At 39.8% G+C, this 16618-nt stretch overlaps 1 protein-coding gene across 1 annotated transcript in view; it reads left to right on the top strand.

The window, feature by feature from the left end:
- Window positions 1–16618, top strand: part of RC3H1 (ring finger and CCCH-type domains 1) — a 35236-nt gene that overhangs the window by 6033 nt on the left and 12585 nt on the right. The window contains 9 exon segments of the mRNA XM_009699005.1: window positions 1637–1757; window positions 3132–3371; window positions 4516–4691; window positions 5521–5721; window positions 6909–7041; window positions 8968–9086; window positions 11093–11205; window positions 14988–15269; window positions 15588–15805. Coding sequence (XP_009697307.1) covers window positions 1637–1757; window positions 3132–3371; window positions 4516–4691; window positions 5521–5721; window positions 6909–7041; window positions 8968–9086; window positions 11093–11205; window positions 14988–15269; window positions 15588–15805 — 1603 coding nt within the window.

Here is a 16618-nt window from a genome sequence, read left to right on the forward strand (position 1 = left end):
CCCCCCCCCAAACTTCATAAGTTAGGTGCAGTCTGTGAGCAGCATGCAGGCTAACCTTGCTGTCTTGGTGTGACTAGACTTGGTTTTGTTTTTCCCTTTAATAGGAGTAAAAGGGGCAGTGTCTGATCCAGGCTATTTTGATTATGTTAGTTTTGGGGTGGTACCAACTCTCTTAATTGTGGCAGATATGTTATACTTGGAGAGTTTTTTTTGTCACCTGCTGTATAAGCAAGAATTATGCAGCTAGTAACTTTTTATTTTGCAGTGTGTGTCAAATGAAGACCTTAGCACACATAACTCTCTAAACCTCTAGAAGTGCCATCATACGATTGAAACAGATTACTTCCTATTAAAATAGATAGGAAAGCTCCTGTCCACATTGATGGTGGCAACTGTATGTGTATGTGAGTGTGTGTATATAATTTTTCTGTATGTATATATTCACTGGTTTTGTTTGCTGCTGCCATCATAATGCTGCTCTTTACATGGCTCGGTTGCAGGTGAAGGTTAGCGGGTTTGTAGCCGTCTTTAACTGAAGCATTAAGGGCTTGTGCTTTTAGATAGAGGGCCTGGGTTGGTCTCTGTAAGCAGCTATGTGGGATTAGCATGCTGTTATTGCCAGTGGGATAGTGATTGACTTGGAAATAGAAGTTGAAGCCTGAGATCTGTTTGCGCTTCAGTAACATATGCAAAAAGTGCTTCTGTTTTGTCTTTTGAGAAATTCCAGTTCTCCATACTGTCAGTATGTTGAGTTAGTTGCTGAATAGTCATGTTGAGAAACATTAGTACAGTGCTCTACTGTACCCTCAAGTTTGTCTAAAGGTTTAAGAATTTAACTGGAGGAAAACAAAACCAAAAATGTAACTTGGGGGAGGAGTGGTCCCCCATCCCTTTGAAAAATCCTCATTTCTTGTGAATGCCTGGATGAAGAAATAAACACCACAACCAAAAAACCCAAACAAACCCCACCAAAACAAAACAAACCCCAAGAATGTAACTGACCTGTGTTGTCAGATTTATACTTGCAGGACGTGTTCATATGCACTCTGTGGGATAACTTGATCTTGCTGCTTGGTAATTGGGTCTAGTCAGAATATGTTCCAAGGGTGTCTTAGTGTATTTGCTGTTAAGTCTTCCTCCTGCTAATCCAAGTAGCTCCAATCACTTATCCCTGGATGATTTTAGAGTTGTGAGGCCCTAGATATGGATCTGTACTTACCTCCAAATCAGGATTCCTCTGACTTGTTCTGACTTCTTTGGCAAGCCCGCTTTGGGGATGTCTCAATATTTGTGGTATTCCAGGCAAAGTTTTATAGTTATAAGAAATGCCATATTTCTCATGTAATATTTTTTGTCATGGAATAAGCCTTCTGTTTCTAGTTCCTGTCAGCCACTAAATAAAAGAAGTCTACTGAACATAAATTTGGGTTGTTTTTTTTCTTTCTTGTCTTCTTTTTTTACGGATTTTTTTTTTAATGCTATTTGTTTATGAAACAAGCTAAAAAATGCTTAGTAATGTAGAAAAACACAGAAGGGGAACAAAACAGGAAATGCTTGATACTAACCAGTGTTTGTAAGCATGACTGCCACTTATTTATGCATATTCATTGTAGATGTACATGTCATCTCTTCTTAGGTTCCTGAGCAGCAGCCGATTACTTTATGTAGCGGAGCTGAAGATACCAAGCATTATGAGGAGGGCAAGAAATGTGTGGAAGAATTAGCGTTGTACCTCAAACCACTCAGCAGCGCAAGAGGTAGTTCCTGCATTGTTTCCTTTGAAAATGGAAGCTGGAAACAAATAAGACGCGAAACAAACTATCCAAATGATTAGTTAGTCTGTTTGAAAAAGGGGTATAAACCTATTTTAAAAACAAATTGAAACACATTTCCTAAGCATTAAGGTTATGTCTTCATGGTGGGGTGGGGGTGGTGGAATTTAAAGGCATTACGTTGAAAATAATACTGAGAAAAGGCTGAGGTATTAGGACGAGGTATTTGGCTGCGGTATAGTAAGTTGAGACAAACTTTGTAAGTTGAGTTGACCTCTGCAGGCTAAGTAAAAATAGATAATTCTGCTTTTTTTTTTTTTGAGTTCTGCTTTGCTTTGAGGTTACTTTAGTAATGCAGCTTTTTTGTAGAGGAGGAATAAACTGAAATGAGAAAGTTAGTATATATAGGATATATAAGAGAAATAAGTAATACTCTTGTTTATGCAAGATCTTATACAAAAGCTAAGTCAATCTGAGTAATTCTAATTTAGCATAACTGCACTGGGTTCAAGAGTATGGATTTTATTTATATTACATATGGTGGACTTGGAAAATCTGTCAACCCGAGTGATAGAGGTAAGCATCATGAGCATCAGGTTTTCAGAAATGAATTTTTACAAAAAGCCGTCTGAAGCTTTTCCAACTAGTACAGTGTGGTAGCAGAATCACTCTGAGTAGTAGTGGCTCAATGAACAAGCTGTGTGCTGTAGAACAAAGTCAATATGGCAGCCGTGTGTCTAGCAAGTCACTTGTTCTTTTAACCTGGCTCAAGTGGCTCCCAGCATATTCGTCAGTCACAGTTTTTGCACATAATTAAACATCACCCAAGCAGTTTTGAACTCACATGTAAGTTCAGTTTGGCTAGGCCAAAGCAGCGGAGATACCAGATGAGCATAAGAAACTAAATGTCCTCTGAAAACAGACAAACATCAGAGAAGAGAGTAATCCCTGAAGCCCATGAATAAGGGAAGGACTGCATTGTGATCCTACCCTTGAAGGAGATGCCTGGGAATCTGTATGGGAGGATGCAGGACAGACTACTAATATCCTTTAACCATAAAAGTTAAAGGAGAGAATTCATTAGAGGTTCCACCTTCTTAGAGAACCAAATCAGTCAATCACAAAACTTAAACCAGTGGGAAAACTGAGTCTCAGGATCTGTTTGCTTTTGATGCTGAGTAAAACAAAGTGATGAAAATGAACTTCTGATATGCCTTCTCTAGTGTTCTGTTTAACAAAGTGGACTTCAGGAGAGCTAGGTTTGCACTTCTACAGGATGGTGGTTGAAGGGTGGCATGAGAAGAGGAGATATGAGGTACCTTATTTTTTTATGTGTGTGTGCTTCACTTTGTTTTGAAGGTGTGGGTCTTAACAGTACTACTCAGAGCGTGCTAAGTCGTCCCATGCAAAGGAAACTGGTGACATTAGTTCATTGCCAGCTAGTGGAGGAAGAAGGGCGGATCAGAGCCATGCGTGCAGCACGGTCGCTTGGTGAAAGAACAGTTACAGAGCTCATTCTTCAGCATCAAAATCCTCAACAGCTCTCTTCCAACCTCTGGGCTGCAGTGAGAGCCAGAGGATGCCAGTTCCTTGGACCAGGTAAGTAGCATCACGGTACTGCTTTTATACTAGAAGCAGTTTAGAATTGAGGAGGATTGATAAATGGTTTTTATTAGGCAGTGGCTTAATTTCTTAATAGTAGATCTTCAGAATTAATGATGTCTCTCTTGGGCTGCTTTCATGGACTTCCTTGTGTTTTTAGTGCTTTTGTGAGTCTTCTATAAAATTGAGTGATGTGTGTCCTTTTATAATAAGATAAAATGGGAAGTAGTTTCTCACTTCCCATGCTTTGAAGAAGTAAGACCCTTCTAAAAAAAGTAAGGTTACTAGAAGTGACTGGACATGGCTTCTTTTCCTTCTCTAGGGTAATAAACGTACAAAACAGGTATGAGGAGAGGTTTGTTACATTTAGGGGAGAGGTGTATGCATTTTTAAAAAGCTAAATACTTAGAAATTAAATTCCTGTTCATAGAAAACTAAATCCATTTTGCTTAAAAAAAGAATAAAGTCTCATTACTGAAAATAAAGACTGCTTGTTGAGGACCAACAAAAATAATGCCTGGAAATACGAAGCCAGTTTCTTAAAGTAAAGAAAAAAAAACGTAAAGAAGCTTTTCCCCAATGAAACAAATGAAGGAAGACTGACTTTGGGATGCTGACTTTTGCACCTCTGCAGGGAAAAGGGAGGCTCGTTGCCTAGCAGAGTATGTGGTGCTACAGCACCTAATTTGTTTGTGTGGGCACTTGTTGCTCTTTTACCTGCACGGGAACCAACCTTGGCCTTCCTCAACCTGTCAGCTTTTTCTGCTGGGATAGGTGTGGGGCATAGATAATACACTTTGAAAACTCTTGTATTAATAATCAAGAGAGACCTATAGACAGGAACAAAGAACTCTTCCTATCATCTGATACCCAAAATAGAACAAATCATAATAATTAGAAGAATAAAAAGTCTTATTTCCCCAGTCACAGTCTGGGAATCTGGAAGTGTTCCTTCCCTCTTTTTCCCTTCCTTCTTGCTCAGCTCCCTTTCTTGTCTGTGGGTTTGTGTGTGTGTTGGGAGTTTTGTAGCTGGTCTCCCACTTTTAGGGAAACCAGAAACCATGCAGAAATCTCTTGATCTTCTCTCATCCTTTGTCTCTTTTCTTCACATTTCCCTCCGTCCCCCCCACCCCTGGACCAGCAATGCAAGAGGAGGCTTTAAAGCTGGTTCTACTGGCTCTGGAAGACGGATCTGCTTTGTCCCGAAAGGTCTTGGTTCTCTTTGTGGTTCAGAGACTGGAGCCGCGATTTCCTCAGGCTTCTAAAACTAGCATTGGGCATGTTGTCCAGCTTCTTTACAGAGCCTCGTGCTTCAAGGTATGAAGAAGACTCTGCTTGGAGATTTCATAATGCTATGAAAACAATTTTTTTTTTCCACTTTCAGTTTTCATTGTTCTGTAACATTAAACGTGCCTAAAAATATGTGTAGTTATGGAAAGTATTACTCATTAAGTCCCACATGTGTTTGAAGAGTTCTGTGTCATGCAGCTATGATGGCAATGTAGGCTTGAATTGCAACTTTAAGGTTTTTGTCTCTGTCCAGGTTTAATAGATACACAGTAACAAAACCCGTATGTAAGTCAGCATCTCTTATCTCCTTAGAAGAGGCTTAGAGCTGGAAAATCCCCAGTTCTGTTAACTGAGCAATGGTGTGGTTAGAAACAAATGAGGCTCTTGGATATCAGAGTTGTATAAAGAGAACTTAAGCTGCTTATTGTACTTTACAGTATTTGATGGTCTATTCCTAGGTGCTCGACTTAAATGTCATTCACTTTCCCTAAATGAGGAGAAAAATGCTTTGTTGCTGCTAATTGTACCCTCAGACAAAATTCTGCAATACAAACAAAAGACCTTGATTGGAGAAGTGAAGCGTGGATGCTATAAAGTCATTTAGGAAGTGTGACACTTCCACCAGTATCTGGGGCAGAGTCTGAGTAAATTATTTTTGGTATCCATTTCATAGAGGTTCCACTTTATGAAGTGTGTGTTATTTTAGTAGGAGCTAGTATTCTCTGCATAGTGTTGTAATTCAGTTGAGTTTGGGAGGAAGGACTTAGTTGCTGCCTGAAGATTTCAGTTGCCTTGGACTTCACATAATCTCTGGTTTATCCTGTTTAATTGTATTTGGGTTGTTTCTTCCTACTAGGTGACAAAGCGAGATGAGGATTCCTCCCTGATGCAACTGAAGGAGGAATTTCGGACGTACGAAGCTCTGAGAAGGGAACATGATTCCCAGATAGTTCAAATAGCCATGGAAGCAGGTTTACGCATTGCACCAGATCAGTGGTCCTCACTGTTATACGGAGACCAATCTCACAAGTCCCACATGCAGTCTATCATTGACAAGGTAAAGCCACCTAAAATCAGCCCAGTTTATCTTGTTTGCAACCGTAGTAGATCTAAATGCTGTCACATGAATTTACAAATCATGCCCATGTGTAGTCACCCATTAATCATTTGCCCTGTTGTTTCAAAACCTGTTATGGCCTAAATAATTGCACTATATATTTGTAACCTAACAGATTTTGCTCCCTCTGTCTTCCTGCCATCTCTTTCTACTTTACCTTTTTCTGCAGAAGGGAAGCCACAAAGGTTAGCCACACAGCTGGGATGTGTCCTTTCTGAACAGCTGGTAACTGCCAATGTAGTAACAACAGTTAATGATTCATGTTTCCAGGCAAGAAGTTAGTGCATAAGTTGGAGACGGGAAAAAAAAAAAATCAGTCCCCTAGTCTTTACCTGAAGTAACTGAGAGAGGTGGAAGCACTTTTCTTAAATAAAATGACTTGACGTCTGGAAGTACCCAGATCTCTTTCTGGTTAGAGGGAATATAGGATAAATGGGCTTTTAAATTTGGGGACTTGCATGTAAGTGCCTAAATCAGGTGGGAAGAACTGAACTTTGTGGAATGGTTACAAAAGCTGTGAAACAATTGCTTTGGCTGCTGTGCAGGAGGATTAGCTTCAAGATTGGTCTGCTCTATGTTTATGCCTTTGCCCACCTTTTCAGGTGTCCTGCCAGACATCTCCGGAAGGATCTAGGTAGAATTAAAGGATTTTAAGTACTGAAATTGTGTGATGTTAGTAAATGGAACATTGCTAGCTATCTTTGTCCTTCAACCGTCTTGCTCCTTATTGTCTGCTGTGCTCAGTTTACAGCAGGGTGCAAGCCTGTTGGTTTGGGGATTGGAGATATTAGACTCCTCAGAAGCCTAAATTAAATAGTTTCTAATATTCTGTGTTTATTTTTTTTTCTGGGTGCCGGCACAACACAGAAAAGATAATAGGTTACATTGCTAGAAATAATACTAGCCCTTGTCTATTTAGAGCTGTATTTTAACTTGCAATGCCAAAGAATTGGGCGTTCTTAGTGCTGGAGAAGGAATTTAATAGAAGGTGCTGACTGAAACGAGCTTGTGCGAAAAGAATTTTACTCCAGTTTTGGAAGACAGCTCTTGTGAGCCTGTGGAGCAGCCTTCAGAAACCAAGAGGATTGCTTTGCCTGTAGAAAGTTAATTATTATAATTTTTTCAAGTTGCAGACCCCAGCCTCATTTGCACAGAGTGTTCAGGAATTAACTATTGCTCTTCAGAGGACTGGAGATCCAGCGAACCTGAATCGACTTCGACCTCACCTAGAGCTCCTGGCAAATATTGATCCCAGTCCAGGTAAGTCTAGGTGTTTTATAAGAACCTTTAACTTTCAGTTTAGCAAGAGGAGCTTAAAGCTGTTGAAGGATCGAAAGCCATTTATCGGGTGGAAGGAAACATCCTCTGACTAACAAACTTAAGATTCTTGAGTGGTATTCATAACCAGTTTGGGAGCAGCAGTAATCTGTGTGAGGAACTGAACTATTCTGAAGCTAAAATAGATTCAAAAGTATGACAGGAATAAATTCACCACTTCCTAGTTTGACAGCACTGGGTGAGCGTGGACGAGGATGCTGAACACATACAATCCTGTGAGGTTACATGGTGTATACTTGATATTGGGCAATGCTAACTGGGGGGAGCGGCAGCAGTCTTAGCTTCCTCCTTCTCCCTTTTTTGAGTACACATGCTGCTATTTGTGCAAAGCAACGGGAAGATTGATAGAACCACTGTGCTTAATGCAGAGCCTTATGTTGCACTCAGAAGACTCTCCTAGAGGCAGCTTAAAATCATAGACATCTGTGTGAACAATTTTGGATTCCAAAGTAGAATTTTGATAGATTGAATAGACAGAAGCTGGGCAAAAATCAGTCTAGACAAGAAAGATTTGATATCCTAGGGAGTTTAGTATTTTTCTTGTTAATGTGTAATTCTGCGAAGGTGTGAAAGGCAGTCTGGGAAGGGGAAGTTAGTTGGAAAGAATATGACTGGGAAATAAAATCCTAGCTGTTGACAGAGGAGAGAAAGATGGAAGTTACTGAAAAAGTCAGCAGCACGGTGAGGATGGACTGCCTGAGGGAGAAGGGAAGGGACAGAAGGGAGAGTGCTGTGGATGGAGTTTTGTTTTATGCTTGTTAGTATATGTAAAATCAATACTAAAATAGTGTGAAGGTCTAAACTATGACTTCAGGAAATGAAAAGCTGTAGTTCTTCGTTTCTGTTTGTTTAAACAAATACATTTACCTTTCAAATGAGGACCAGTTGTACTTTACAGTTAAAGGAGATGTAGTGCTTTCTTCCCAAGTCTGTCGTACTGTAGCAAGTCAGGGACAAAACTGTGTGTGTACTGCAAATTTGTTAGCCAAAGACTGATCTGGAAAGTGGAATAGCCTCACTCAGTTTCAGTAGGTGAGTCTGAGCTTGATGTTTCTCTTCTGTGCTGTTGAGTTGCTTCCCATTCTATAGGTACGTTGAAGTTCCTCTGGAATAATTTAGTCCTTGTGAGCAGAATAGAACGTAAGTGTGCTAAAGATCTCAAAAGGCACTTTGAGGGCCTATGTTTTGCAACAGCGTGTAGGCATGTGGTGGGAGTGTCATCTGCTCAAACAGATTAGCCAATGTACTTTTCTAATAATTGAGAAAAAACAAGTGCCCCTATAGAATTAAGACTGTACAATTTATTCACACTGCTGTATGTTAGAAGGTGGTCTGATACATAGATTTGCCTTGTGACATTTTTCTGTGTGAGAGGCATCAATTTCTGTTGCTATTCAGTGACTTTGCCTGCATGCTCTGGGCCAGTGATGATGGTATTTGTACGGAATGATTTTACCTGCAGGAGTCTGAATGCAAAGAGTAATTTTTTTCAGCCTGATTTTTTTTTAAATTATGTGCAGAGTTTGTACGAAGCATTTACTCTGGAGTTCTTGTGAGACATGAAAGTTCTGGTAAAAGGAAATAATTTGACATGCTAGCCATAGTCTTGCTCGCTCATTTGGTATTTTGTGTGGTTCCATTGTGAGTCTATAGGTAGCTTTATTCTTTAAGTGGTACATATCCCTGAATTAAGGCGCTGAATGCTTTTTATCTAATGAGACACGTTTCTGATAAAATATTTTTGGTTGTCTAGTGAAGTTTTGTGATACTGGTGGTTTCTTTGTACCTGGGTTTGGAAAATCTCTCTGACTTTCTTTTTATATTCTCTGTTTGCTGTCAATACAATAGATGCTCCACCTCCAACATGGGAACAACTGGAAAATGGGCTAGTTGCTGTGAGGACTGTGGTTCATGGCTTAGTTGATTATATCCAGAATCACAGCAAGAAAGGAACAGATCAGCAACAGGTAAAAGCTAAATCATTTAGGAAACACTTACCTCTCAATTTTACGGGCTATTGGTATCAGTAGTGGAAGTTTGCTAACATCATCTGGAGAGATTTGTTTTCTCGAGGAGCTGATGAAAAACATCACCGCTGTGTTGTATTTATCAAAAAAGAAAGGAGAAGGGAAAAAACCTAAACCACCACAACTTTCCTCCCATGCCTGTTGCATTAATTTGCACAGCTTGCTAGGATGAAAAGAAAAGAGTCTGATCCAGCTACAAGCTTAGGGAAATGAGTAAACAACCCTCCTGACTAGAGGGTGGGGAAGAGAAGCCAGGGTGCCTAGCACTATGATCTGTGGGAATTTTCTTGGGTTTGTTTGAATGTGACACATTTCGGCCAGATGACTCTATGTTAATGAAATTATTCTTGCACATGTGCTTAATGGTCTGTGAAGTTTAAAGATTTGGAAAGACTTCATATAAAGGTGCAATCCAAGTTCCTGAAACAAAATTTTTTGTTTCAGAAATGAAATTATGTTGCCAAATATATACATTAGCTTATCTCATAGTTATCACGTGTTCCTTTGATCTCATTTCGTTACATAGCTGTAAGTTGATATAAATGCTAGCTGCTGCTGAAAGACAGAGCTGCCTGTCACACATTCTCACTCCCTCCCTTGCTTTGGCACTCATCCTCTTGGAGAGCTGGTTCAGGGAGCTGAACTAGTAAAAAGATGATATCTGCCAAAAAAAAAAAGACAAAATTAGAGTGAATTATTTCTGCTGTTTTACCTTTTTGCGTTCACTGGAATGCTTAATGAGCACTGTTACCAGCAAAAGGAAAAGCAGTAGGAATACACAAGTAGAAATTGGGGTGGGAAGAACAGTGAGGATTTTTGTTCTGGTGAGACCATCGCCTAGACCTGGTACATGCTGTGCTGCTTGGAAGGGAACCCAAAGCCTCCCAAGTGGGAAAGGGGACATCTGCTGAGTATTGGGCAGAGTTTTGCTGGCTGGCAGCAGTGGCCAGCAGAAGGCTGTGCAGCTTATGTACACCCTGCCTAAATCTTTTTGTCGCTACAGTAGATGGCCAAAAAAAAAATACCAGTTTGCAAATGGCTGCTTAATGGATTCACATCTTTTGGCTGAGTTTCTCAGAAAGCAGGAATTTACTTTTACAGACCTTTCCCTCGGTGGGAACTGTTAGGGTAATTCCGCCATAAAAACTGTAGGAACTTAAATGTCTTCTGTTAGGGTAATTCCACCATAAAAACTGTAGGAACTTAAATGTCTTTGGGACCACCTTCGGCCTTCTGTCAAAATTTATTTAGACTGACAAATGGTTGTACATGCAGACAGCAAGATTGCAGTAAGTTGTTGTTTCTTGGGAAACTTAACCAAGAAAAATACAGAAGACAACCCATACCCTGCTGATCTATGTAGGAGTAAGATTGCATCCTCAACTATTGACGGAAATAATTAATGTAGATAGTGTAGAGATTTTTAGTTCGAAGGGGAGTAAAAGGGAACTTGATGAAATTTAACTCTCACGGAGATTAAAGGGATACTCAAGTGCCATATTGAGCTAAGAGAAATCATGGGAAAAGTAACTGACTAAATTGTGTTTATTTTCAGTCTACCACAAAGCTTGATGAATATTTGGCAATTTCTGTTTAAGCACGGTAACTTTTTTCAGCCTATATCAGTTTTGTCCACTTAACTGTGTCCTGAAACACACAGCTGTGTTCCAATCAAGCTCCAGTAAGGAATTTTGAATAAAAGTGTTTTAAAAACTTGATAGTGACTTAGTTGTCAAAATATCTACTCTTGAAGCTATTAGTTCTGTTGAAGAACCGAACACAAATACTGCTCCAGTCGTTTATTTCGTATTAGGTAATTGTGGAACATTTAAATTGAAGGAATTACCAACAGTCAAACATCAGGCCTTTAATAAGAGGATATGTTCAGCTCTTGGTTAAGTGCACTTAGATTCCGATATCTCACCTGGTTTCTTTAACCTTGTCAGCCTCCTCAGCACAGCAAGTACAAGACATACATGTGCCGAGACATGAAACAGAGAGGGGGATGTCCCCGAGGGGCCAGCTGCACCTTTGCACATTCACAAGAGGAGCTAGAAAAGTAAGTGTACCTCATAGAACAGAAATCAGTCTGGTCTCTGTTTCATTTTATTAATTTTAACCATCTCAAGTTGCGCAAAGGGTGGTTCAGGCTGGATATTTGGAAGAATTTCTTTACTGTGAGAGTCGTTAGGCATTGGAACGGGATCCCCAGGGAGGAGGTGGTGGACTCACCATCCCTGGAGGTGTTCAAAAAACGTTTAGATGTGGTGCTTTAAGACACGGTTTAGTGGGTTTAGCGGGCATGGTTGCATTGGGTATACGGTTGGACTTGATGATCTTTGAGGTCTCTTCCAACCGTGATTCTATGATTCTGTAAGAATTATTTACTGTAACTAGGAATGAGGAAAGGAGGCATAACTTCTCTGTTACATTAACATGAAATAATATGAAAAATTTGTAACAGTCACCTACTAGGTTTTGGAACTGTTCCTCCTTAAGTATAGGATATTTTGCTTTGTTCAGCAGTAATGCAGCTCTGAAAGTTTGTGTATGCCAGTGTTGTTTGAGATTTTGAGGGTGGGCTGTTTTTCTTAAGTGTGACTAAACATGCTGTTTTGACTGCATCCATTTTGGTCATTTATTTGTGTGGACATCTCATCTTTCCTTTATAATTCAGGTAGGTTACTGGCAGTTTTCCAGCTCTAGGGATTCTCTTACTCTTCTGTGCTGCTAGGGCTAACCAGAGAGCTAAAAACGAGCATCTCAAGTTTGCTTTCTGCAATGGTTATTCTTTGAAACTTTTTGACAGATTGCACTTGCAGTAACCTTAAAGTGGTTAAAGCTATTGTTGAGAAGTTAAAAAATGGTGATCGTATGAGGTATGCAGTAAATAAGCTGCATTCATTACAGATTTAGAGGAGGCACCAGTTATCCAGGAGCAAGCTGTTGCTGTTCTGAAGGTTGTTTTAATTATTTTTTTTTAAGTAAAATGGATTATGTAAGAGTTAAATACACTGTATTTATTTCTTTTTATGCAGTATATATAAGTTGTTACTTGTTTTTTGGGCTAAAATAATTAATATCTTTCAAAGAAAAGGTACCTTTTTTTTTTAATCAAAAGAAAACTCCAAAGATTTGGAAATGGTATGCAGTCTTTTTTTTTTTTTTTCCCCCCCTTACTCTAAACCTTGAAGCATTAATATAGCAGTTCGTTGGCTGTATAGCCAGCATGCAATGCATGGGCAAAACAGGAAGGAAAAAAAAAAACCACAAACAAGAGTAGTGCATGTGGTATTAGAATGACAAAGACAGTCATTCAAATGAACAGAGAATAGGACTTTGATACTTGTGTTCTGCAGAAACAGTTGGGGGTTTTCCCCTTCTGTCATGGTGTTAAGAAAATGGAGATTGGTAGTGCTGGTTTGGATGGTTAACAAGGGTGGTGAGTCAATATTAGTACCTCTGAACTAGTTGTATGTATCAGAAGGACTGTTTGCCAGTTTGGCAGGTGGAAGAGACCTGTTTTATCCAGACTGGCTCGTATACCTTAGTAATAATCTTGTCATGGGGTGAAGTGAAGTGAATGAATGCTTGTTCTGTTTCAGGTTGCAGCAGTTTCTTTAAGTGTTTGGGGAACTTTGGGTTCCAATTCTTCCGTGTACCTTTTATCTTTGCTTAATTCCTTTAAGTAGATACTGGATTAGTGTTCCTCCTTTTTAAAATGTTTAGTATAAATAATACGCATTGTGGTTGCTGTGTAGTTCCTATATCTCTCTATATAGCGTTACATTTGCAGGAAGGTTATGGGGAAGTACGTGGTAACGAGTTAGTAAATTATAATCTAAACTTGCTTAAACAGCAGCTGGTTCCCCTCTTGGCAAGGGACAAAGACCCAGTGTGCATAGGCAAGTACTAAACTTTTTTAGATTATTTTTTGTCCTGCACGTGTGGAGATTGCAACAAAGATTCCTAAAATTGTTCAGAAAAATCCAGAGGGCAGTACTCTGCAACTTTTATTTTTTCCAAGTGTTTTATCATGGAGGGTGCTATATAAATTCTTCCTGTCACCTTTGATTGGGTGTCTATACACGTACGCCTGTCTTTGGCGGGTCCTGTTGTGTTCCAGATGAAGGGGCAGGGATGGCCAGTCCTCCTCAGCTTGCAAGTTGTGTGCAAGCCTTCAAAGAGTCGGGAGCCAGCAGACACTGCACCTCTAAGAGACCCGATGGGAGGCAGGTGTCCAGAAGTAGTTGGCAGGGAGGACGTGGCAGTGGCTGCCCAACATCCTGCTGCTGCATTGCAGGGATGATCTGGTTTGGATATTGAGCAGGATGCCAAAGTAAAGCAGTAAGTTCAGTCTGGGGAGCTCAATTCCACTCGCCTGCATGTGTCCACCTGACTTGCATGGCTGATGTGAGATGCCAAAACAACTTTGGAGCAGCATATGTTTAGAAAGTTGTAGTCTGTCCCTACTCAAGTGCTTCTACTGTGTTGGTAGCCTGATTTGTTTACTCACTTTTCATGCATCCTAAATGATTCCCACTGTCAACACTATGTAGCTAGAATTTATAGTTTGATTATGTGGGTGAAGATTAATCCAACCAGGAAATTGGGGTGTTGGTGCAGAGTTAGGAAGGTGGCTGGAAGATAGTCAATGAGCTCTTACAGACAAACAACTCAAACCTATCTAGCAAGATGACACTTTGACACTCAGTGACATCTAAAAACCAAAACAACAACAAAACCCCACAACAACAACAACACCCCTTTTTTGCTGTGTTGCATTGCTGTTTATGTTTGCCCACATGCACAGCATTAAGATTACCTGAAGATTGAGTAATAAAGTATAACTGCCCCCTCTTTATTTTCCACAATAATATGTGTACCTTCCTAGTTGTGTTACCATCTCACTTTGCTTGTTAGATAGAATACAAAAGTGTTGGCTTTGATCCTGTTGAACCCTTCTTGCATAGGAAATGGCCTCTTATTCCGCAGTATAAGCAGAGGGAGCACTCAGGCCTACAAATATGCCCTCCACTTGCATTCTGGTATCTAAGCTAATGGCAGGATGTTTAGTGGAGGACCTTCAACTCTGGAATTTGCTCTCTTCATTGGTCCGATACCATCAGTCTGGTGATTTTTGTGGAACGTTAGTTAAAAGGCTCGTGTTTATTCAGACATATTGGAAGCAGTTAGATTTTCTGCAATTACAGTGTGTTCATAGAGTTTTTATCTCTGCAATCACTTAACTTGTCAAACAATGCGAATTACATAAGCTACGTATTGGTATAGTAACATGAATCTTAATAAAGTGTGCTTTAAGAGATCACATGGCTATAAAAGCTTGACTGGGCTTATTGTTGGACAAATGGTGCAAAAGGGAATGTTCATTTTTTGTTGCTTTAATTTTCTACTATTAGTTTCTTCTCTGAATAAAATGGACTTGAGTAGTCTGTGATTCTTATTCTGAGGCTTCTGTTACTATGGTTAACATTTTATGTGATGTTTTGGTTTTCTTGTGTACAGTTGAAATGCATATGTCTACAGGAAATAAGATTTTAAGCTTTCTGTGTGAAGTTTAGCTGTGAATTCTTGGTGTACTTGTCTTTAAAAATCCATCCTTGTTCTTCCGTTTGAAACTGCTATTAACACTTCAAATAGCGGTGAAGTTGTAATCTAACAGATAATTTGTAACGAATTTCTCATGAGGAGAGTATTTCCCTTAGAAAACTGGAATTCAAACAAAGCATTTGGTAGCATCTATGTTTGAAAAAATCTTGAAAATGCAACTTCTTTTATTTTTTTGTTTCAATTTTTGATGTGTGGTTTCTCTTTCTGAAGATTCCGTAAAATGAATAAGCGTCTGGTTCCCAGAAGACCCCTGAGTGCCTCCCTGGGCCAGCTAAATGAGGTGGGCCTGCCTTCAGGAGGTATCCTCTCGGACGAAGGGGGAGTGGACTTGCCCAATAGGAAAACTTCTGCTCTGCCAAATGGAATTGTGTCAACAGGCAGCACAGTGACGCAACTTATTTCTCGAGGGACTGACTCTGGTTACGAAACTGCTCTGAAGCCAGGGAAGATGGACCATCTGAGTAGCAGTGCCCCTGGATCCCCTCCTGACTTGTACGGGTCTTCCTAACTGTTGTTCAAAGTGTCATGTGTGTAAATATGCAGTAGAAGTAAATCCATTCTCTAGAAAAGAAACAGAACAGGGGTTTTTTTGGGGTTGTTTTTGGTGAGTTTGGGTTTTTTTTAATGATTAAATAGAGTAGAAGACTAAAGCTAAAATTCTAAACTGCTTTACTTCCCTGTTTGCTTATATTTTAATTGAAGAAGGTGATGTAAGCCTTCAGAAGGTGGAATATAGACGAAGAACAGTGTTTTAAAGTACAGTGTGCTAGATCAGGCCTTAATGCACAGTGCCACCTTTCTACTTTTTAGGCTGGAATCTGTCCCCAAGAGCTCTATTTCTGCCTTACCGGTGAACCCTCATCCTGTCCCTGCTCGGGCACCAACGGATCTGCCTTCGGTGTCTGTCACCAAGCAGTTGCAAATGGTACCACGAGGGTCTCAGGTGTATAATACTCAGCAAGCAGATATGTTCTATCAAGATCCTAGAGGAGCTGCCCCACCATTTGAGCCAGCACCCTACCAACAAGGTAAGTTTTGAGACCAAGCTCTCTATCTTGCATTTTCTTGCTGATTTTATTTTTTTTTTTCTTGCTGCTCTGCTGTTTACTTAGGCTCTTAAATTGGAGTTCTCTTGCACCTGGATTATAGACACTAATGTGGTGATGACATAATAAAATGGAAGTTGGTAGGCTTTTTAATGTCTTGACTGAGGACTTCAGTGCAAGTGAAAACAGTATCTAGTATCTATCCAGTGTAGGAATAGTTCTTCCCAATGGGGCTAGGTCAGGGATCTGGTAAACCTTAATTCAATTTGACTCGAGGGAAAATGGAAATAAAGCTTAATGAGCAGAGGGATTTATGTTTGAGGGGTGAAAGTATTTACATCCTTAATGAAAAGTGTACGAGTGTTTCGGAAATGTCTGCACGTGAGTTAGAGAAGGGCTGGGCACAAAAAAGAAAACATCGTAAAAAAGGAATTAAGAGGAAAAGTTCCAAGTATAAGGAGACCAAGTGGGGAAAGATAATATTGAAGGGGGTTAAAAAGAAAAGATATGGCCATATATAAAGACAGGGAATGATTGTTATGCAGTGTAAGACTGGAGAGAGAACTGTCATAAAATGAAGGTAATAGGAAAGAAAAATAAGGAATGAAAGATTGAAAGGAGTGTAAAGAAGAAAAAACCCTAGAAAGGAAAAGGATGGGAAGCCATTTTCCAGAAAGTTGCAGAGCATTTTGAAGGAAAACTTGCATTTGATTATTGTTTGCAAATGAAGATCTGAGTTGTCCACAAAATTCAATGCACATGTTGTTAATGATGTGCAGGCATATTTTCATTTTG

Source organism: Cariama cristata, unplaced genomic scaffold (assembly GCF_000690535.1).
Source record: "Cariama cristata isolate BGI_N322 unplaced genomic scaffold, ASM69053v1 scaffold7554, whole genome shotgun sequence".
NCBI lineage: Eukaryota > Metazoa > Chordata > Aves > Cariamiformes > Cariamidae > Cariama > Cariama cristata.